Source organism: Lycium barbarum, chromosome 11, assembly GCF_019175385.1.
Source record: "Lycium barbarum isolate Lr01 chromosome 11, ASM1917538v2, whole genome shotgun sequence".
NCBI lineage: Eukaryota > Viridiplantae > Streptophyta > Magnoliopsida > Solanales > Solanaceae > Lycium > Lycium barbarum.
In genome coordinates, this window is record NC_083347.1 from 11,417,157 (window position 1) to 11,441,514 (window position 24,358).

At 34.8% G+C, this 24,358-nt stretch overlaps 1 protein-coding gene, 1 long non-coding RNA gene and 1 pseudogene across 2 annotated transcripts; 2 read left to right on the forward strand and 1 right to left on the reverse strand.

Annotated features, from left to right (window-relative positions):
• Positions 1 to 800: 800 nt before the first annotated feature.
• Positions 801 to 1,439, reverse strand: LOC132619419 (cytochrome P450 CYP72A219-like). Its single transcript, XM_060334332.1, has 4 exons — positions 1,392 to 1,439; positions 1,275 to 1,335; positions 917 to 1,199; positions 801 to 834 (listed from the first exon to the last, which is right to left on the reverse strand). Exons 1-4 carry the CDS (start codon positions 1,437 to 1,439, stop codon positions 801 to 803), a joined length of 426 nt encoding a protein of 141 aa, XP_060190315.1.
• A 3,599-nt stretch (positions 1,440 to 5,038) lies between these two features.
• Positions 5,039 to 7,278, forward strand: LOC132618209 (uncharacterized). Its single transcript, XR_009574025.1, has 3 exons — positions 5,039 to 5,452; positions 5,933 to 5,989; positions 6,867 to 7,278. It is a non-coding gene; the product is annotated as an uncharacterized LOC132618209 (long non-coding RNA).
• A 5,124-nt stretch (positions 7,279 to 12,402) lies between these two features.
• LOC132619420 (cytochrome P450 CYP72A219-like) overlaps positions 12,403 to 24,358 on the forward strand; it is a 58,780-nt pseudogene continuing 46,824 nt past the window's right edge.

Below are 24,358 nucleotides of genomic sequence, written 5' to 3' on the forward strand. Positions count from 1 at the left end.
TTTTTTTGTGTAAAGGTTGTTGGTTCATGTTAATGCTTATCTAATTTGTTTACGTTCACAATGTATTACTTTTTTATATTTTATTTGATAGAAGCCAGGAAAAAAACTTGAGTGAATTATCTAATTCTGCATTTCAGATTTTAAAATTTTATAAATTTACCCGAGGCCTCATTTTATGATCCTGATGTAACTCTGAATTACTGAACGGCTATATAATTCATCTCCTTTAGTTTTATAAGGATTTTGTTATAAGGTATAATGCATTATTAAAAAAATAAGATGAATTTTAAAAGTACATTTAAAGAATCTCCAATAAGACATCAAAAATTCATGATTAATATTCTTTAATATTTACCGCGCATCGCCGGGTACTAATACTAGTAAATTAATAAAAGACCTAAAATCCTTAAGCCTAAAAGCTTCTTGTCTCTACTACTACTAAATATAAACTAAATACTTAATTACATATAGTCATATATAATATAGATTTTAATTACACAAATACATGTATCGTCTCCAGCCAACATGCACTAGACAATTCATTCAATTCAAGATATAGATAGACTTAGCTCTAGGCCATTAGAGAACATCCATTATTTCTGTAAAATTCTCCAACATTGAGTCATTGAATATAAAAAATAAAATAAAAAAAAAAAGATCAGACAAAGCCTAGTTAAGAAATTTCTTAACAACGTTCATTGTTATGACCGGCGGAGAGCAGTGCCTATTTTTCTAATTCATGGTTCCCCTTGGTATCGGTAAAGGGACTTCCCACATAAACAATCACGTAATTGAATAATCTAGCCTTTGATTGCAAGAAAGCAGATGCCAGAGCTGCAAAATGTTTCAACTTATGTTGGTTTAACATAGTTATTCATCGAATAAGGAAATTCATGCAAGTCTCTACACTTACAACCTGTGCAATATAAGAGGAGCACCATATTGGGGTTGCATAGTTATTCTAGACTGTGGCGCATGTGTGTAAGAAGGAGATAACTCGAAGGAGAAGTGTTGCAGAATCATAGCCAAATCCATCTTCACTTCTATCATTGCAAAGTTTAGTCCAATGCATATCCGAGGTCCTGCACCAAATGGAAAAAATGTCATTCGGCCCTTTGTTGCCTTAGAAATGCCTTCACTGAATCTCTCTGGCTTGAACTCTTTTGCGTCTTCGCCCCATATTTCCTTGTCATGATGCACTAAAATTATTGGAATTTAAAGCATCACTCCAGCTAGTAAACTTAGTTCCCCTAGCTTGGTATTGGTTGCAATACGTCGATCAAGCGCTCCAACTGGTGGATATAGCCTTAACGACTCGTTAAAAATCATTGTCACCTGTGGTTAAAAGGAGTTTAGCATAGAATTAGCATAGAAATCAAGAAAGAGATAACCTGAGGCAGATGGAGCCTATGTTCAGCATCTTCAACTGAATATAACATTTTCCACAAACCATATATATACACGCATAATCAATATTTGATTAGGCACAGAATTAAAAAGAAAAGAAGACTTTAAACCTTGTAATCCTTAAGATTAATTGACATTTCTTTGGCTATAAAAGCATGTCATTAAGGGTAAATGAGAAGTTAAAGATTAAATTATTTTCATGATCAGGAGAAGTACTAGAAGGGCCACCAACATTGGGGACTTGGGCAGGATCACTCAAAGGAGAAAAAGGAAGAGTCTTGCAATTAGGATCATCAGCATGATCAAGCAAAGCTAGAAGGGCCATCAGCATTGGGGACTTGGGCAGGATCACTCAAAGGAGAAGAAGGAAGAATCTTGCAATTAGGATCATCATCATTGGTGACATGGGCAGGATAACTGAAAGGAGAACCAGCAAAAGCATTCATTGGGTCAAAATTAACAGAGGCGAGTAGCACAGTAATTGACAATAGACCATACAAGTTTCTACTAACTAACTTGAATGTCACAGAAGTTGACATTACCTTTGGTCTTCTTAGCATTGGTACATTGCAATACGTTCCTGATTCTCTTCCTACTGGACCTAATTTAAGGAGAAACACATTTAGAACGCCTTCTTGGTATTCCCTCGAGCAATTTGCGAATGCTAACTTGTTCTTCCTCAATTGATGTCAATCCATTTGCAATGACACTCGGCGCACGACCCCAATGGTTGCACGCCTCTTTACCCAGTCCTCCAAGATCTCGATCTTGAACTTGGTCTTTATTATGATCATGTTCGTGCTCAGAACCTGATGCAAATACCATTTTCACGCAAAATTGACGAGTATCCCCAATCTCCCTCTTTAGGGCATCAATATTCGGGTTTGGTACTTCTTCATCATAATCTACAAGATTTTTAATGTAGTCCGTCCTCTTCTCCGCATCATCGGGGTGTAGAAAGGTCTCACCACCTCAAGTTAACAAAAACAACTACAGCTTAAATCATAATAGACATTCACCAACCTAAGTTCTAATGCATTAGTAAGTTTGTATCATTACCGCACGACTGTGAATTGCATTTTTGAAAGGATCAACAGTTTCGAGCTTCTCCTCCATTCGCCATCTCAAAATCCTTGGAATCGGCAAAGGACGTTGTTTAGATAGGCCAGCAGTTTTTTCAGCAAATGACATAGCTTCGTATGCCCATGCCTATAGTAAACAGGAATAAACAAATAAGTAGAATAAGCAGTAAGATAGAAATCACTAATCTATAATAATATAATCTTTATATTGGTTTGTAATAAAATACTTACAACGAAGGCCCAGGGGTAGCCATAAAGAGCATACTGTGGTGGTTACTTTTGTTCACAAGATAGTTTATACAACTTCGGAATGTCCACCTTCTTCAAATATTCAAAGGTCAGGTTGAAGCATTGCTTGGCCCATGGATACTTCTGAAATAAATTAATACTATCCACCATGGCGATCCACTCATTATCAACTTTTTTCGAAACATCATGAGCCAACAAGACAGTATGGACAAATACAGCCATTACAGTCTTAAACTTCTCTAAATTGGTCAATTTATCTTCTTTTTTTAAACCAATTTCAGCAACTCAGCAGTGGTAAACCCCGAGGGTCCAGTAAGATTTTTTAGTTTATTCCAAAAACCCAAACCTCTTGAGAAAATAACCTTCTTCATTTCCTCATTGGGAAAAGCTCTGCAATTCAAACCTGTGACCAGTGCAAACTCCTTCAACCCAAAACAACAAAGCGCCCCCTTCATTTTGATTTATGCTTCTTCTCATTCTTTGTAACTTGACGAAGAAGAAGAGAATGAACAAATTTCCCATTGAATCCATTCCATAAAGTTGACAATGACATGATGTGGCCAAAAGAAGATTGTTCAAATTCTTCGGTATGTTTTTGAGCTTTAATAATTTCTAGCAATTCGAAAAAAACTGACATCCTAGACCTTACTGAGATCTTGCCAGGGAAAGTACCACCAAGTTTAGCCCTTCATGTGGTCAGTCCATAACTTGCGAGGTCTATGGTCATCTCATCAACGTTGTTTTCTTCTTCTACTTCTTGTTCTTGTTCTTGTTCTTCATCCTTTTCTTCCTCTTCATCTTGATCTTCTTCATCATCATCACCATCTTCTTCTTCCTCCTTTTATTCTTCTTCTTCCTCCTCTTCTTCTTCTTCTTCTTCTTCTTCTTCTTCTTCTTCTTCTTCTTCTTCTTCTTCTTCCTCTTCTTCTTCTTCTTCTTCTTCTCATCCTCCTCTTTTTCTTCTTCCTCTTCTTCTTCATCATCATTTTTTTCTTCTTCTTCTTCAACATCATCATCAACAGATTCTTCTTCCTGAACATCACCATTCTTTTCTTTTTCTACTGGTATATTAGAACATTTTTTTGTTTATTCATGAAATTACACAGCACAAAGTCTTCATCTTCTTCCTCCTCCACTCTCAACCTTTTCCGACCTTGCATGTTATTTTCAGTGGACTCCACCGTAAATTTAACTTTCCCAACAAATATTTTACTTGTTGATTCATGTTTCTCAAATTTTTCCCAACATATTTCATCCTAGCCATGAATATAATGAAAACTTGAACCCCAAGATACAAACTGTGAACAAAAATAGGAAATATTACAAACCGATATGCCAAAAATAAATAAAAAAAGGATAAAATTGGGGTTCCATACCTATATCTTCAAGGTAGATAAAATCTTGAAATCATATTTTTCAAGGAGGTTGACGAATGGGATATTCAAGAACTTACAATAACTGCTAATGTAAATTAGGATTTCCTCTTGTTTTTGTAGTTTCGAGAAGTGGGAAGATCAAACAATGGATATGGTGGGAACATGACGGTGATGATCATCAGCTGGACAAAAAATTGAAAGTTTTTTGTTAGTTTAATGTTACATCCCGTATTTTCACGTGTTGGAAAGCGTGCGAGATAAATGTTATTAGTAACGAAAATGAGGTTATCCTCCCAAGCTTATGGGTGGTTGTAGTGATGGTACAGATGTGTTATAAATATTTGAAGTTAAACAAACCTAAGAAAATAAGTTTTGTCGAGGTTCGAAATTTATTTGATGAAATATGGTCCAAGCTATAATATCCCGTATTTTTGGACTAGAAAAATTTAATCGTCCAATATGAGCAAAATTACCCGAGCCCGGAGAATTCGATCATATTCAAGCATGAAAATCGAGAGCTCGGTGTACAAAGAGTTTGAGGTCCCGAAATAATTTAGGACGTAATAAGTGCGACCACAGTGATTGAGAATAATATTTTATGTGTACCAAAAGGGGACTATGGACTAGTGCTATGTCACATAATCATGGCAATGAGTACATGAAGTGTATTAAAAATAATTGTTATTAAAGTGAATTGAGATCTAGAAATTAATTAAGATCATTGGATAGCTATTAGTGGACATAGTCCACGTGTTTTATTTAAAGTGGGCTGCAAGCTTGCAAATATATACATAACACGTGGTGCCTTGGTGTCAATTGGATGATGACTATTTAAAAGAGTTGGCCAGCCATGGTGCACGTGTAAAAGGCCGAATTAGTAATGACTTTGTGTCATATTTTTATGTACATAATGGAAGGGAGGGGCAACATAATTCCCTTGGAATTCAGCAAAAGAAGCAAACAACAAACAAATATTTTGTTCTATGATTAAGGGATTAATTAACGTGAGCAGCAAATGACTACAAGGTATTTTGGTTGTTTTTATCAAAAGGAAATAATTTATAACGTGTAAGAGGTCTTGAGCAAGTTAGGAAAATTTTATATTGATTGTGTTGGAAGGCATCATATATATATTTCCGCACCAGCACCAAAACGTAAAGGAGAAGTGTTTGTATGAAGGGCAACTAAGTATGCTTTCATTCTTCTATAATTATTTCTTCAACGAGTTTATGATTCTAACGCTAGTTCCCTCCGGACCATGGTGAATCGGACCATGGTGAATCGGAGATTTCTTCGAAGTGAAGTAAGATGAAAGAAGAGTAATTCTTGGCATATAAGGTAAAAAATCCTCTCTCCTAGATATTTTTAAATTCATCTAAGTCATAGCTAAATTATGGGAATTGATAAAATAAACGCGAACTTGCGAATGGAATTGTCATTTGATAGAGTTGGAGTTGTGGGCTGTTTTTTCTTGTTGTAATTTTTATGATATAAAGCTGAGATTTGTGGTAAATGATGCCCTTATCATATTGAGAATATTTTTAAGGTTAAGAAGGAAACATACGAAAAGGTGCTATGGAGTATACGGATTGTAATTCGAGCTTGTCGCTTGTTATAGAGTATTATGGAGATGTTATGGACATGCATGGTGTTTTTGAGATTTATTTGTTGTTGAGCTGTTGTGGTGATATACCGAATTGGGAGATACTAATGATATAAGGGAGATGCTGCCTGTTTCATTTTAGAATTAAGTTATCAATTAATATATATGATATACGAAAGCCTTCTTAAGTCATGTGCATATTCTTACGATTATAGGTTTGGCATATTAATTGTGGAAGTTCGTGGTTGGACTGAGTTCTTGAACGACGTGAGGTATGTAAAGTTATCCCTTCTTTCTTTTGGCATGTCTTAGATATAAGTGACATATGATATGATCTTTGGGGTAATTCTATTCATAAGTTTTAAGTGTGATCCATGATCCTTATTCACTTCTTGATGTTAGAACTCTTAAGGTAATTCAGCTATTGCCTCTCGGGTCTTCTATACGTTGGATAGTAGTCGGTATGTATAAGCTCCTATTCTTAGAGACTCTACGATGACTAATGTCCTTGACTTCCATAAACTATTTCATATTATCTTGATATATGTCTATGATTCGTGAGGATCTATTTGATATAGTCCATAGTGACATTTAAAGGGTACTCAACATGACTATCGCCTTGATACTCGAGTGTTAGTTATTCTACTTATTCTATTGAGTCTCAGATGATGATTTAGTTGCATATGGTTGCTCATGATATTCTACTCGTGCATACTGTTATTGTATCATTCATCGAGTCCCGGGCCGGGTATGTATTCGTGCACAGTTTCACTGCATTGTTCACCGAGTCCCTCACTAGAGGGTCGGGTATGGTATATGTATATGATGACATGATGACATGATGATATGATGATATGACGATATGATGATATGATTATGGCACCGAGTCCCATGATGGGCCGGGTATGGTATATGTGTACACGACTTTGTTCACTGAGTCCCATAATGGGCCGGGTACGGTATATGATAATGATATGCATGATTTTGTTTCGTAAGGCACAGGTACAGTGATTCCTTGGTTATCATACTTGTCTCCTGGAATCTCTACTTCAGTTATGATCTTCCTTAATATATTTCATGCTTTATATACTCAGTACATATCTCGTACTAACCCCCCTTTCTTCGGGGGGCTGCGTTTCATGCCCGCAGGTACAGATAGTCGGTTTGGTGACCCTTCAGCATAGGACTTCCACTCAGCTGTCTTGGAGAGCTCTGTTGTTCCGGAGCCTAGACTTTTGGTACAGATCTTATGATGTACGTATATGTTTACCCAGGGGTACAGCGGGTCCCTGTCCCGTCGCATTTCGCTATCGATACTCTTAGAGGTCTGTAGCCATGTGTGTGGGTTGTGTATAAGTTTGTTCAGCTGTGTCTATACGAGGTGCTATGGACATGTTCGTATGTAGTGGCAGCCTTGTCGGCTTGCGCATGATATTGATATGTAGTGGCAGCCTTGTTGGCTTGTGTATCATTTTATGTTTTGACTAGTTGTGACTCCTCATGAGACAGGTTATCTGAGTATGTATATATATGATGACGTTATGAACCTTTGGGGTTCTTATGCGAGTTTCCATACTGTTTCATAGATCTGGTTTGACTACATCTAACAGGTACGTATATGAGTGTCCAGCTCGGGCACTAGTCATGGCCCATGGGGTTGGGTCGTGACATTTAAAACTAAACCCCAAAGTTTTTAAAAATACACAAAGGCCCCCGCATGTTTGCTAATAAGTTGAATAGTAATTTCTAGACCAAAAATAAATGAAAAATAAAATAGGGGACCTGCCACCAAGGAAAAGACTTTCGGGGTCCTGTCACCCACTTATTCCTTTAAATATGAAACAATTGTTGAAGCTAGCTGATGAATAAGCTAGCTAAGTGAGTGTGAATGAGAAATGGAAGGAAAAAAAATGGAGGGAAAGTTGAAATTTGGAGAAGTAACTTTTCTAAGTGCTCTCTCTCCCACATTGGTGGTAGAAAGTAACATTTGTGTGCTTATATATAAAAGCACTTCTTCTAGTTCTTAAAGAGTTGAGAAGAAGGACACCCCTCGCGCCTTCGTCGCTCGGCTTCGGATTTGGTCAAATGATCTAATTGATTGATAATCTATTTAGACCAAATTTATTTTATTCATTTTTCCATGGAATATTTTCCCTAACAGAAATATTTCTTATTTTCGGAAAAAGGCATGGCCCTTCCGAACAGACACCATACTTGTTCAGAGCAGGTATTTCACAGGCTATAAATACAAATGCAATGCCTCATTTTTCAACTACTGAAAATTTTCGAAAATACAATTTGCATTCTGCCATTCTGCATATTTCTTACAAAACAAACTGAGTCAGTGTCTTGAGTGATTCGTTGCCATTTTTGAGTTCGTGTGAAGTCAAAGGTGTTTGAGGTACCGCTACATCTTTGACACGTTTATCCGTTTTATCCTGGGAGGAGGTAATCCTTAACCTCAGGTAGTTGAGGGGATTAAATTCCTTAAGGACACACAGTGAATTCTGTGGACTCGGATATTTATTTTCTAAATATTGTTATCATTTACTGTTTTCGTCATTTTCTTTTCTCGTTTTATTGAGATATTGTTTAGTTGTTTGAACCTTCTTTTACTAACGTCGTTTGTTGTTTTGAGCACAGTTTGGATAACAATCTTAAGGAGTTAAATGTATACTTTTCTGTGCTCTTTTCTACTCCTAAGTTACTACTCGATTTAAAGAATATAAAAACTTTGTCAAGTTAGTAAATTCAGTTTAAAGAATTCAAAACTTTGCCGAAGTTAGAAAATTGTGTTGGTTTGAACAAACAACATTTTCGCTGGTTTTTAAAGTATTCCTTTTTAAGGAAAAACCTACTTTTTCAGAAATAAAAGTACTCGTTTCTTAAGGAAAAAAAAAACTACTTTTTCAGGAGCAAAAAGTTACCTTTTTGGAGACTATAATCTTCATATTTTCTACTCCAATTTTGAGATTAAAGTTTTCGTAACTTTCTACTCATTTGGAGACTAAAATCTTCAAATTTTCTGCTCCAGTTTTGAGATTAAAATTTTCGTAACTTTCTACTCATTTGGAGACTAAAATCTTTGGATTTTCTACTCTGGTATTGAGATTAAAGTTTTCGTAACTTTCTACTCAATTGTTTACTCGATTTGAAGATATAAAACCTCATCGAGTATATACGGTTTAAAGATATAAAAACTTTACCAATTTTCTTAATCCTGTTTATGTTTTTCAAAACAGCTATGGGAGACTAAACTGCAAATGTGACTGCTACTGGTACTGGCACAACAACCCCTGTCATTGACTCTACGAGCAATGTTGCTAGTTCTAGCCGTTATGCTCCGGCACCGCAACCGGCGGAGAAACCTGAAAAAATTGCTGGAATTAATTTTAAAGGATGGCAACAGAGAATGTTTTTCTATTTTTCCACCCTATGTTTGCAATGGTTCATAAGGGAAGATGCTCTAGTTCCTGAAGGAGTGTCGGGCAACGAGCGCTTCGTGGTTATCAAGGCTTGGAAGCATTCAGATTTTTTGTGCAAAAACTACATCCTTAGTGGTTTAGAGGATGATTTGTACAATGTCTACAGTACTGCAAAGACTTCAAAGGAGTTATGGGATGCTCTTGAGAAGAAGTATAAAACTGAAGACGCGTGTTTGAAAAAGTTTGTAGTTGCAAAAATTTTTGACTATAAAATGATGGACAATAAATCTGTCGGAACTCAAGTCCAAGAGCTTCAAGTCCTTATCCATGATCTCCTTGCTGAAGGAATGATAATTAATGAGGAATTTCAAGTGGATGCTATGATTGAAAAATTGCCTCCTTCGTGAAGAGATTTTAAAAACTACCTCAAACACAAACGCAAGGAAATGACGCTAGAAGATCTTGTGATTCGTCTAAAGATCGAGGAAGATAACAAATCTGCAGAGAGGAAGGTTTGTAGTAATTCAATAATATAAGGCGCAAATATTATTGAGACTGCTCAACTAAAGTCCAGCAAGAAGAAGAAATCATCTCGGTCGGCGAACAATTCTAAGAAGAAAAGTTTGAAGGAGACTGCTACAATTGTGGCAAGACTGGACATAAATCTGTAGAATGTCGTGCCCCCAAGAACCAGAAGAAGAAAAATCAAGTAAACATAAACGATAAGAATGAAGAAGAGGAGGAATTGTGTGCAATGTTCTCCGAATGCAGTTTGGTTGGAAATCCAACAGATTGGTGGATTGATTCTGGCGCCATACGCCATATCTGCTCCAACAAAGAAATGTTTTATCTCATGTGCTCCTGCAGGTCCCGAAGAGACGATCTTTATGGGAAATTTCGCAATAGCTAAGGTTGAAGGCGTTGGGAATATTACTCTCAAAATGACTTCGGGCAAAACATTGACTTTGAAGAATGTTCTTCATGTTCTAGAAATAAGGAAGAACTTAGTTTCTACCGGACTTCTAGTGAAGAACGGTCTTCAGTGTGTTTATGTATCCGACAAAGTTGTTATAAGTAAGAACGATATGTACATGGGAAAAGGTTACCTTACCGAGGGCCTTTTCAAACTTAATATAATTTCTATCAATAATAATAAAGTTGAGGTTTCGTCTTACTTGCTTAAAGTTGAGGTTTCGTCTTACTTGCTTAAGTGAGATTCTTTATGGCATGAACATTTGGGACATGTTAATTATAAAACTTTGCGGAAAATGATCAACTTGGAAGTATTGCCTAAGTTTGAATGCAACAAATCAAAATGTCAACTTTGTGTTGAATCTAAATATTATAAGCATCTTTAATTACAACTCCGTTGAAAGGAATACTAATCCGTTAGACTTAATTCATACGGACATTTGTGATATGAAGTCAATACCATCTCGCGGTGGAAAGAAGTATTTCATAACTTTTATTGACGATTGTATTTGACATTGCTATGTTTATTTACTTAATAGTAGAGATGAGGCAATAGATGCATTCAAGCAATATAAAAACGAGGTTGAAACACAACTCGAAAAGAAGATCAAAATGATACGAAGTGATAGGGGTGGTGAAAACGAGGTTCAAACAACTGCTCCCTACACGCCACAATCCAATGGGATTGCGGAAAGAAAGAATCGAACTTTAAAGGAGATGATGAATGCTTTATTGATAAGTTCTAGATTACCGCAGAATTTGTGGGGGAAGCTTTACTTACAGCTAATCGAATACTCAACCGAGTAACCCATTGCAAAACACAGTCCATTCCATATGAAGTATGGAAAGGAAGAAAACCCAACTTGAAATACTTTAAAGTGTGGGGGTGTTTGGCAAAGGTGCAGGTTCCTAAACCCAAGAGGGTAAAAATAGGACCCACAACCGTTGACTGTGTTTTCATTGGATATGCTACAACTAGTAAAGCATATCGATTTTTGGTGTACAAATAACCCAAGAGGGTAAAAATAGGACCCAAAACCGTTGACTGTGTTTTCATTGGATATGCTACAAATAGTAAAGCATATCGATTTTTGGTGTACAAATCAGAAAATCCCGACATTCATACCAATACCATAATAGAATCAGATAATGTCAAAATTTTTGAAACTATTTATCCGTATAAATGTAAATGTGATTCATCTAGCGAAGGATCTAAACAACCTAGGGAAGAATTAAAGGAAAATACATCAAGTAACGAAAATACAAGGTGTAGTAAACGTCAAAGGTAGGGGTGTACAAAATAAACCAACAAACTGCATCAAACCGATAAACCGAGAAAAAAACCCGACTAATGGTTTCGTTTGACTTGATTTGGTGTTGGAAAAAAAAAACGACCATAATTGGTTTGGTTTGGTTTTAGCTAAAAAAAGTCAAACCGAACCAAACTAACCAAACATTACATTTATTCAATTTTTAATAATTTATACATAAAAATATTTATTTGTAATGTAATTTATAAATATTTCTTAAATTTTTTCGTAGCTTCTTGTCTATTATCATATTATTTCAAGCTTGAACTTAGAATTTTGAATGTCAATGAGTTTTATATCCCATGGATGTTAGTAACTCAAAGAAAGTCCAAACCAAAACCAACTCAACGCTAATGCTAAAAAAAAAATCAATTCTACGACTAGGAATGACAATAATGTTGGATATTTATTCTTTAGTTTTGCATAAATGGTCTAGAGAGTGAAAATACATAACTTAATTTTTTTTCTTTGTCATGTAATTAATACTTATTAACCGTACTTATTTTAGCATGACTCAGTATTTTTAGATTATGGTCATTTTCTTTATGGCTTATTAATTAGTAATATTTATTTTAATCAATTTTATTATCTTTTTTTGTTGAATATTTTAATACAATGCCATCACTCATCACTCATCTCACATTTTGTGTTATTTTCTTAAGAAAACCCTTAATTATATAGTTGTATCTTATTAGGACTAAAGAAATATTTGAAGTAAAAGTTATATGTTTTGTATGAAGACTTTTCCTGAAAAAAATCCGAGAAAATCGAATAACCCGAGAAAACCCGAGGTTGAAAAACCTGAATTTTATTGGTTTGGTTTGGTGTATAAATTTAAAAACCCGACGCAATTGGTTTGGTTTGGTATTTAAAAAATCTGAACCAACCCGGTCCATGTACACCCTAGTGTCTATATCCTTTGGATCAAATTTTCTAACATTTTTGTTAGAAAATGAGCCTCAAAATTTTAAAGAAGCTATGACTTCTTCGGAAGCTCAATATTGGAAAGAGGCTGTCAATAGTGAAATTGAATCCACATTAAACAACCATACATGGGAGTTGGTTGATCTTCCACCCGGGAACAAACATTTAGGTTCTAAATGGATATTCAAAAGGAAGATGAAAGATGATGGTACTATTGACAAATATAAGGCAAGACTAGTTGTCAAAGGATTCAGACAATGAGAAGATCTTGATTATTTTGACACATACTCACCGTTAACAAGAATAACATCTATTCGGGTGTTAATAGCTTTAGCCGCTGTGTATGATCATGAAATCCATCAAATGAACGTTAAGACAGCTTTCTTAAATGGGGATTTAGATGAAGAAATCTACATGGAAAAACCTGAAGGGTTTGAAGTTCCCGGGAAAGAAAAGAAAGTAAGTCGACTTGTTAAGTCTCTGTACGGACTAAAACAAGCACCCAAGCAATGGAATGCAAAATTTGACCAAACGATGTTGTCCAATGGATTCAAGATTAATGAGTGTGTTAAATGTGTTTACATTAAAAACACTCCGAATCATATAGTCATTGTTTGTTTGTATGTTGATGACATGTTGATAATGAGTAAAGACATTGCTGACATAAATGCCACTAAGCGTATGCTAGCTAGAAAATTTGATATGAAAGACTTAGGTGTTGCCGATTTAATTTTAGGAATTAAGATCCACAAGACTCCTCAAGGTCTAGCTCCATCTCTGTCTCATTACATTGAAAGATTACTTGAGAAGTTCAAGTATTTAGATTTCAAAACTGCAAAAACTCCAATTGACGTAAACCTTGCCCTTGCAAAGAACAAAGGTGAAAGTGAGTGTCAATTGGACTATGCTAGGGTATTGGGAAGTTTAATGTACATCATGAAATGTACGCGACAAGATATAGCTTGTGCTATAAGTAAACTAAGTCGGTACATGAGTAATCCCAATCAAACGCATTGGATGGCAATGAAACGAGTTCTTGGATATTTAAAACAAACCCAAAACTTTGCATTGCATTACAATAAATATCCCGCAGTTATTGAAGGACACAGTGATGCAAATTGGATCACCGGATCAATAGAATCTAAATCCACAAGTGGATATGTATTCAGGATTGGTGGAGGATCAGTGTCATGGAAGTCGTATAAAAACACGTGTATTGCGTGCTCTACAATGGAGTTTGAGTTCATAGCTCTAGACAAAGCCGGTTAAGAAGCTAAATGGCTTCGGAATTTCTTAGAAGATATTCCTTTCTGGCCCAAACCTGTGGCACCTATATGCATACATTGTGGTAGCCAAGCAGCAATAGGAAGGGCAAAGAGCGTTATGTATAACGGGAAATCTCGTCACATACGACGGAGACACAATATCGTTCGAAAACTACTCTCTAGTGGAGTTATCACAATTGATTATGTAAAGTCAAGAGATAATGTGTCGGATCCACTTACAAAAGGCCTAACTAGAGAGGTGGTTGAAAGATCATCGAGGGGAATAGGTTTAAGGCCTAGGACAAGTCATCATGGCAGTACCTCTACCTAGTAGACTGGAGATCCCAAGAGCTAGGTTCAAAGAGATCAAATGAAGTTGTGAATGAAGGTTCAACATTGTCAAATAACTCAACCCATTCTCACGATAAAGACAATGTTCATAAACAAGGATAAAGCATTAAGGTTTTTTAATGAGTTAATAAAGCTTAAGGTTTTTAATGGTTTCTAAGTTTGGCAAGTATGGCCAGATAGTGTATCTACGGGATGCCACGTTTAGGAATCACCTATGTGAGTGTCAAGTGTAAGCCGCTTCAAGTAGTATGTTAGGTAAAGGCCCATGCCCTATGCACTCATGAAACCAGGCGGTGTTCATGGCTGAAACGAACACAATAGTGAGAACCAAAGACGGTTAAAGGGTTAATTGTGTGACATGTGGTTGTGTAGGTATCACCAAAGTTCGACGGTTCAAAGATATCAAATCTACCGATTGACTGAGTATATCCGACATATGTTCACTACAGAAAGTTCAAAGGGGAACCTACTTATCCAGATGCAATTAATTCTTGCTTACGAATCACACAGTTTTTCATGCATGCATATTTTTCGTCATATAGCCATTCTCCATTCATGTGGGGGATTGTTGAAGCTAGCTAATGAATAAGCTAGCTCAGTGAGTGTGAATGAGAAATTGAGGGAAAATTGAAATTTGGAGAAGTAAATTTTCTAAGTGCTCTTTCTCCCACATTGGTGGTAGAAAGTAACATTTGTGTGCTTAATATAGAAGCACTTCTTCTAGCTCTTAAAGAGTTGAGAAGAGGGACTCCTCTCACGCCGTCGTAGTCGTTTGGCTTCGGATTTAGTCAAATGATCTGATTGATTGATAATCTTTTTAGACCAAATTTATTTTATTCATTTTTCCATGTAATATTTTCCCTAACAGAAATATTTCTTATTTTCGGAAAAAGGCATGGCCATTCTGAACAGACACCATACCTGTTCAGAACAGGTATTTCACAAGCTATAAATACAAAGGCAATGCCTCATTTTTCAACTACTGAAAATTTTCGAAAATACAATTTGCATTCTGCCATTCTGCATATTTCTTACAAAACAAACTAAGTCAGTGTCTTGTGTGATTCGTTGTCATTTTTGAGTTCGCGTAAAGTCAAAGGCATTTGAAGTATTGCTACATCTTTGACAGGTTTATCCGTTTTATCCTGGGAGGAAGTAATCCTTAACCTCGGGTACTTGAGGGGATTAAATTCCTTAAGGACACACAGTGAATTCTGTGGACTCGGATATTTATTTTCTAAATATTTATATCGTTTCCAGTTTCTGGTTTACTGTTTTTGTCATTTTCTTTTCTCGTTTTATTGAGATATTGTTTCGTTGTTTGAATCTTCTTTTACTAACGTCGTTTGTCGTTTTGAGCACAGTCTGGATAACAACAATTAGTGGTTAGGTTTAGCTTTTACAAATATAAAAGTCCTGTTCAACAATCAGTGGTTGGAATACTTGTCCTTTTCTTTATTGGATATACAGAAGACCCAAATGGAGCAACGTGGAAGGATTTCCATTTGGTCTAATTATATGGGCCGGCAATGAGAGTTATATGGCAAATTTTCCAGATACTCCTGAAGTTAGCATATATTGGTATTAAAGAGACTTTGATGGTCAAAGATAAATTATTAAAATTGAAAAGCTAAAATTTAAAGAAAAAACATCTACGCCTGTACATTTTAAAAAAAATCGTTCGATGTCAAGTTAAAAGGTTTGTTTTGAAAAGACATACATATTTGACAAGGTTTCATGGATAGAAGTATGTGGACAACGCAATGTTAGTTTTGATACAAAAGTATTACAGATTAGTAAAATTACTCGTTCATTTGTTATTTGAGATTAATCGGTTATGAACATTTTTTTCTAAAATGCCTTTTTCTGCGTCCAAGTACCTGTAATCTGCAAGCTACCTGAAAACGATAGAACATGTTAGTGAAGATAACAGTACTAAGAAAGAAATTTTGTGTGTCTATCTGCGGTCTTTGGTCAATCTAAAGTTGTCTAGTTAATTGATGATCGACAACGCATTTGGCTAGGAAGTCATTGATCTCATAGACTGGGAGGTCGATCTTAAATTCCTCATCAATAATCATTTCACGGATCTTATCTATAGTGTCCTGGATTTTCCATGGAATGTCCCAGATTCTGTATTATACAGCTGATAATGATCAGAGAGTTAACTTCAAGATGGATTTTGTTGAAATGAAACCATTTTCAAGGTACGAGGAATGTCATACTAAGCTGCATAAATTCGCCACTGCTACTGGAGTGATCAAAAGAAATTTAAGGCACCCACTGCGTAAGAGAAATACATCTAATCTAAGTTCTTAGCCAAAGGATCACTACTAAAACATCTCTATTTTTCCCTTGAATTTCTCACTGAAAAATGTTCAGTGGCTATCCTCACTGAATTTTGGTTGGAAAAACCTACATAGTAGTAATATTTTCACACGGAAAAATTAAGAAATTTCTCAACATTTCAATGGAAACCTGTTTCCCACCATGCATTTTTCCAGTGAGCTAGTTCGGTAGGAATGAGGTGGAAAAATGATATTTTAAAGCACAGATTTCACACTGAATATCGGTGGGAAAAACCTTTATTTCTAGTAGTGGATTCTGCCGATAATCAAATTAGCAGAATTTTTTCATCTATTAATTAGTGAGTAATTACGAGCCAAGGAAAAAGCACATGCATAGATAGCGTAGTCTATGCTTTGCTAGGTACCAATATGTGTTGAAGATTTGTTCATATAATTCTCTTTGCCGGCCTGTATAATTAATTTTTCTTTCTTTTTTCTTGTACCAAAATTATCTTCTTGCCGGCCTGTATAATTAGAAGTTAACTGCACATTGCTCCATTTGAATTCAGTTGGAATATGGATTAGGACTAACTCAGCTCAAGTTGGAATCTTTCTCTTTTTAAGTATTTCAGTGGTAATAATATAAAGTAAAAATTAGAATTCTTAAGTTAATGATTATGTTAATTAATTAGTTAAACAGGAAATTATGTGTTTGTATCATACTATTACACATCAAGAATGTCAAGAAGATAGCTTTCGAAGGATATGACTTTTTTATTCAAATACAAGCTTAATTACCATTAATCTTATGAAAGAAACAAAAAAGGATCTGAATTTGTTCCAATTATTCCTCTAATAAATACTACCAACCAGATAGATTTAACACAACAAACATTACTCATTATATAACTAAAATGTGACCAAGTAAACTTTGTCACTAGATGGGGTGAAAGAACATTTTTCTTGTAGTACATTTGAAAAACAAATAACCAGAGAGATGGAAATAATACCAAGCACAATTGCAGTGTTAATTTGTGCAGTTTTTGTTGGGATTTGGGTATGGAGATTATTGAATTGGGTATGGTTCAAACCAAAGAAGTTAGAGAAATACCTGAGGGAGCAAGGTCTAAATGGGAACTCATACAGATTATTATTTGGTGACTTGAAAGAAGGTTATATGATGTCTAAAGAAGCTTAGTCCAAACCAATGAAATTCTCTCATGATATTGCACCAAGAGTTTCCCCTCTCCTCCACAAAACCTTCACCAAATATGGTAAGTATAAATCAAATTTATTGTAATTCCCATATATATGCATGAACGCTTTTTAATTTTTGGTCTGAGCAAATTAATAACATTTTCCTGAAAAATAGGTACAAAGGAAAATATTTTCCTGAAAAATCGGTAATTTCTTACTTATTTTCTGATGTTTGGTAAGGAAACAAAAAATATTATCCACGAGACATTTATATATAATTTAGACAAATATCGTGAAGGCAGAGATGGGGTGGGTGGGGGTGAACTTAATAGCTCCATTTCTTGTTCCTGAGCAAGGCAGAGGCGGACCCGGGATTTTAAGACGGCGGGGGCACCATTATCTTGACATAAACACCAACAAAATTTTTAATGACGTCTGAGGATAATGCCGTGTCGGACCGGTCACTAATAGCGTAGCAGTGACGAAAATACAAGTATATAGGTCAAATATGTGTAATAAAATTTAACACAGTGAAGCAAATGAAAGAGATTGATCACTGGCTAAGGCTGTGCAACATGTGTTGACAGTGCAGGTTCGAATCTGGGCGAGCTCATCGATCGTACTCCAATGCCTTTTGTTTGTTAGAGTGCACAATTAAATATATACTAGTTTCTCAAGATATATACACATATATATACATAATTTTTTCCGAAGCTAACGAGTACACATGCACTCACATCCTTCCATGTGGATCCGCCTCTGGGTGAAGGGTGAGCGTGGAGATGGGGTAAAGTGTGAGTGTTGGAGGTAGGGGTGTCAATGGTACGGTTCGGGTGGTTATTTTATAAAATTTATACCATACCAATTTTTCATTTACTTCATTTTTTATAACCAAAATTGGACTTTTCGAAACCGTCCCATCATCTCGGTTTTTCTTCGGTATCGATACGGTTCGGTTAATTTTTCGGTATTTTTTTTAAAAACGTCATATAAAAGTCACAAGTAGAAGTTGTACACAATACCATGCATACTTGTATAAGACTTTGGCAAGAACTCTCTAGACATTTTATTGTTTAAAAGGTGAAGAATTAAGAAAATATGAATCACGACAAGAATAGAGATTCATTCCACTATTTTCTAGTAGTGTACGATAATATTAAATAAAGACAAAAAATTTAGATCACACGAATGGGAAGTAATCAATCAAGATGAGACACAAGAACTGAGTCTAGTAAGATTCGGTATCCAATAAAAGAATTTAAATCATAAGAAAAGAAAAATATCTAATACCTTGTAGCTTGTCACTAAAGATTGTTGGAATACCTTATAACTAGTTATTACTTGAGGTGCTAGAACTAATTTAGTTTCAACGTGGGTAATGATGAGTCGTGAAATTACGCGATATTCGATGCTAATTCCTTAAGTTTTTGCGACTATTTAAGCACTTTTGTTGTTACTTTTTGTGTTTTTATGTTGTTTTGTAGGAAAAGATGCCCGGAGAGCATAAAAGAGCAAAATGGACCAAAATGGAACAAAATAGAGCAAAACAAGCCAAGTAGCTGAAATGAGTGATCGGAAGAAACCAAGTGAAAACAAAGTCAAAAAGAGGCCAAACTGGACATTTTTGCAAAACTGTCAAAACTGGACAGTTTTGCAAAACAACGGGACAGATTTGCAAAACTGTCAAAAGTGGACAGTTTTGCAAAAACGGGCAGAATTGCAAAAACAGAAATATGGGGGCAGATTTTGACATTTTTTTGGACTTGGAAAAATTGGGGGGAGCTACAAAAGAGAGGCTAGGGCAAAACATTATCATCTTTGGTCATTTTGCAAGTTTTGGAGGCTAGGGTTTCACCTACACAATTGGAGGAGAAGATTGGAGCACTTTAATGAGATAATTCTTAAACCTTTCTTCAATTCCTTGTTTTGTATTGAATATTTTAGTGTGTAGTATTTCATTTCTAGACTTGAATCTTGTTTATGAAAATATTCTTGATTAAAGTTTGGATTGAAACTCTTGTTTTGCTTATGTATTGAATGATTTTTATTGCTAGTGAAGTGGGTCTTTGTTGATTTAATTAATCTCGTTCTTGAATGTTTCCAAAGGGATTAGCTAACCCTAGGACTCACCCATTTACTTAGATTGAGCTTGGAAAAGGAAATCTAGGTTGGGAAAGATTAATTAACAAGAATTTGGGTCATTAAATTCATCTAATAACTTGAGCTCGGAAGAGGATAGTTACTTGAGGTTAAATTGATTGTGCCTAATATCACACTCTAAGGCTTGGAAAAGCTTAGAGTGAAATTCATTGATTTGGTTGGAAGACTTTCAATGAGATTTTAGATATCATTATCTATCAACACAAACCTGCTCTTAGTTGTAAAATCGTAAAATACGTTGGATCGTTACTTGAGTGTAATCTCCTATTATCCATACTTGTGGTCATTGATCATTTTACTTGCTTTCTAGGTTAGTTTACATTTCCGCATTAGTCATAATCTTTCTCAAAAACCCAAAATATTATTTATCGTTTGGCTTTAGCTTAGTTGGTTAAAGTTCCTTACTTTCTTAATCGCCTAGCACATTGTTCCCTGTGGGATCGACCCCGACTCATAGTTGGGTAAATATATTGCATACGACCGTGTACACTTTCTCTTTGAGGAGTGTATTTGGACGTTATCAGGTAACATTATAGGTTTCATATTTCGATTAGTGTTAATTACTTGTTGCCGACTTGTAGTCATTTCCATCATCCAAGGCACAAGGCGAAACATTTAATGGTTTATTAATTTTAAACTTAATATATAAAATATATATTACACATATAAATATATTCGGTACGGTTCGGTATTTTTCAGTTTATTTCTATAAAATAAAAAACCTACCCAATTTTTCGGTACGGTTAGAAATTTATATAAAAACTGTCGACTTTATTAAGAATTTCTAATAATCGGTCGGTTAAGTCGGTTTTTACAAAACCATTGACACCCCTAGTTGGAGGTGAGGAAGACAATCTGCATCAAATGTCACTTATGAAATATGTTTTCCCTACTTCAATTCCACTAAAAGAATTATTTTTAAGGAATTTGTTTTGCTAGAGAAAATATTTTTAAAAGTATTTTAATCAACCAAACATGACAAAATTGAAAAATAATTCTGAAAAATACTTTGGTCCATAGCAAACACACCTCAAATGGTTTAAATTTTTTCATGTTATTAATATTATTTGTTATGAACAATTATCTGTATTTATCTTTAAGTTGTGTAAAATTAATAATTGCAGGTAAAATTGCCTTTACATGGTTTGGGCCAAGACCTGCTGTGTTCATCAATGATGCTGAAATCGTCAAGGAGATTTTCTCAAAGCCTTACATTTTTCTAAAGTCAGAGAATTATCATACAATTAAGCTACTAATAAAAGGATTAGCAGCAGCTAACAAACACACATGGTCAAGACAACGTAAAATCATCAATTTTGCTTTCCACCTTGAAAAACTTAAGGTTTGTTTATAGATATATGAATTAAATTCTCATAGCTAGGTTCACGTTCATATATTGAGTTTTAAGTTATATACATAAGTTTTATACTATCAGGTCATTTTTATTTGTTGTAGCAGATAATTTGTCTTATTTTCATGATTACAATTTACAAATCCAACTTCTGAAGGAAATTTACCTGTAAATATCCTCTCCGTGACGTGATAGTGTAAAATTTATATTATACTGATAATTTACATAACTTAAACTCTTATATATTTACCATTATCATTGATATATATTTTTTTAAAAGATTATGTTACCAATATTTCACTCAAGTTGTTGTGATATGGTAAGCAAATGGGAGAAGATTGATTTAAAAAATGGGTCATATGAATTGGATTTATGGCCCAATCTTGAAATATTGACTTCAGATGCACTTTCACGAGCTGCATTTGGTTCAAATTATGAAGAAGGTAAAATAATATTTGATCTTCAAATGGAACTCACTGAGCTAGTTATGAAACCATTTCCTCTTCCAGGAGCAAGGTAAAATTACCATTACATATGTAGATTGTGTATTAGATAAATGTTCCCTTGGGTTAAATTTCACATATAGTCACGGAACTTCATTTACTGTAACAATAAAATCATAAAACTATTTTTTTGACACAATATAAAGTAACTTGACTTTATAGACTATAACAGTAAAGTCACCTAACTTTACCGGCTAGCTATAACGGTAAAGTCTATAAACTTCACTGACTATATCAACAAAACTTATACATCAAGGTAACTTTACTGTAATACTAGTAATTATAGTTTTATGATTTAACTGTAATAGTGGGTAAAAATTGCTTACTCTGATGTGACAAAAATTAATTTTGTAACTTTACTGAAACAGTGAAAGAATTTCAGTGACTATTATCTACCTTTTATGTCTATTGACAAGTTTATTTTGAACTTTATTAACAGTGAAAGAAGTTCAGTGACTATTATCTACCTTTTACGTCTCTTGACAAGTTTATTTTGAACTTTATTATAGTCTTTTGCCGACTAAAACAAATCGAAGGGTGAAGGAGATTGCTAGGGAAGTGAGATCTTCGATTCAAGGTATTATTACTAAAAGGTTGAAGGCAATGGAATCAACAAAAGCTGGTATTAAACATGATGATTTACTGGGAGTATTATTAGAATCCAATTTAAGGCAAATTAAAGGTCAAGAAAATAATTTGGGGATGAGTATGGATGAGGTCATTGAAGAATGTGAGTTTTTCTATTTTGCTGGGCATGAGTCTACTTCAGTTCTGATAATGTGGGCACTAATATTATTGTCTAAGCATTTGGACTGGCAAGAACGTGCTAGACAAGAGATTTTACAAGTTCTTGGAGGCCAAAACCCAGACTTTGATGATTTATCGCGATTAAAAGTCGTAAGTTTCTCTCCATTCTTCAATGATCTCATTTTGAGTTTAAATTTATTCAAATGTAGGGTATAAAATTAGCCCATAAATATTTAATTGGCACAATTCTCCTGACTTGGGCCGGGTTGGACCAGATGTAATTTCATTTGTCCATCATTTTGAGCATATAGCTCAAGTTAGTTCATATAAAAGCTTATGTTAGTTTGTGCTCCAAATTGACCTCTAAGAAAACTTATATATATAGTAATCAAGAAATAGGAATTAGGAAAATAAGTTTTCTAGGTTTGATTAGATTGACATAGTCATGATAAATAAATATATATAAACAAATTTAGTGTTATTTGATAATTAAACAAACTATAAAGAACCAACAAGCAAATGAAATTATTGTTTGAGTTAGGGGGTAAAGTTCACAAATCGGCACTTTTCAAACCTGTAAATTGAAAAAATAGCTATTATAATGAAGTTTCAAAATCCAGGACATTACTATTTTTCAAATTCCAAATCTAAAAATGGCAAATGAACACTATTTTTGCAGAGTTGGGTGGGTTGTGCTAAGATTCATAGACAAATTCACCTTGACCCAAAGTCCCAAACAAATGTTGGATGGGTATAGCACATTCCGTTTATCGATTCGGCTTACTTTAACCCGTCCAAATGTAATTCAATCTGCTTATTTGACACCTCTAGCTACTAAAATAACATTCATTTTTCTCTTTTCACTTTACTCTTCCAACAAAAATAGTGTAAATTCTACTTTTGATGATCTCTTTTATTCTCACAAGTCAATATGATTCTTCTTGAGACTCTAAGGCTATATCCACCAGGAGTTATGTTTTCACGAATACTTGGAGAAACAACCAAATTGGGAAACATAACTTTACCTAGTGGAGTTCAAGTCAACATACCTACATTTTTCATTCATCGTGACCAGGAAATATGGGGAAAGGACGCAAACGAATTCAACCCAGAAAGATTTGGTGAAGGTGTTGCAAGTTCAATTCGTTTGCGTCATTTCCCCCACTTGTAACATAACAATCCCATACCGAGTGGTAAAGCTCAAGCACTTTGGTGCAAAATCGAGTGGCGGGATTCCACAAGTAAATATGCTCATTTACATTAAATAGTATAAGACCATGACAAGAACCCAAAAACTTACAATCTTCTATACCACGCCTTTTTCTTAAAGGAAAACTGAGATTTTCTGAAGTGAGTTGTTTGTTTATGAAGCTGAAGGAGGGTCGTCTAGAGCTTCTTCTCGACGTTGAACGACGTGTATACATCATCGTGATTGCCCCTTCTTGTCCCTGCTTCATACGCTGGAAATTTGGACTTGAAATCAAACAATGCCACGACTTAGAAACACACTTGAACCGTAAGAGGGATTTCACTGGTAAATTTGAGAGAATAATAACAGTTATCTCGTTGGGTAGATGATCTGCCATTAGCTGTTTTGGTTTTTGACGTGATGCTTTTTCCTTTGGTTTTCAGCGTGAAAGGGCTGCGGTTAATACTACCTGATTAAACTCCCAAGGTTTTTCAGTTTTTGCAAGAAAAATACTAGGGGTTAACTTAAATAGGAGTAATATAGGCTATTAAATAAGAACGATAGTGTGCTAGCTTTTAGAGAAAGAAAACAACATACCACAAAAATTAAAATTTCTTTCCTTCTAGGAAACAAACTTTTCCTAATTAATCCTCACCACATAAGGAATGAATTTTAACATTATTTACAAAAAGAAAAAATGTTTCTTCTAAGGGCAAATGGTGTTTGCGATCCCGAATTATTACTTTATTATGATTTTAGTCCTTGTGTTATTCAACTGAGTGCATTAGATCTTCAATTAACATAAATATGTGATTTTACTCCTTTAACCTAACATATGTTAAATAATTAATAAAATCACATATCAAAAAATAAATACTAGAAAAGTAAAAAAAAAAATGAATGAAAAGAGAGGATATCTGAGTCAACCTCTACGTGATCATCACCATGACTGATTTTCC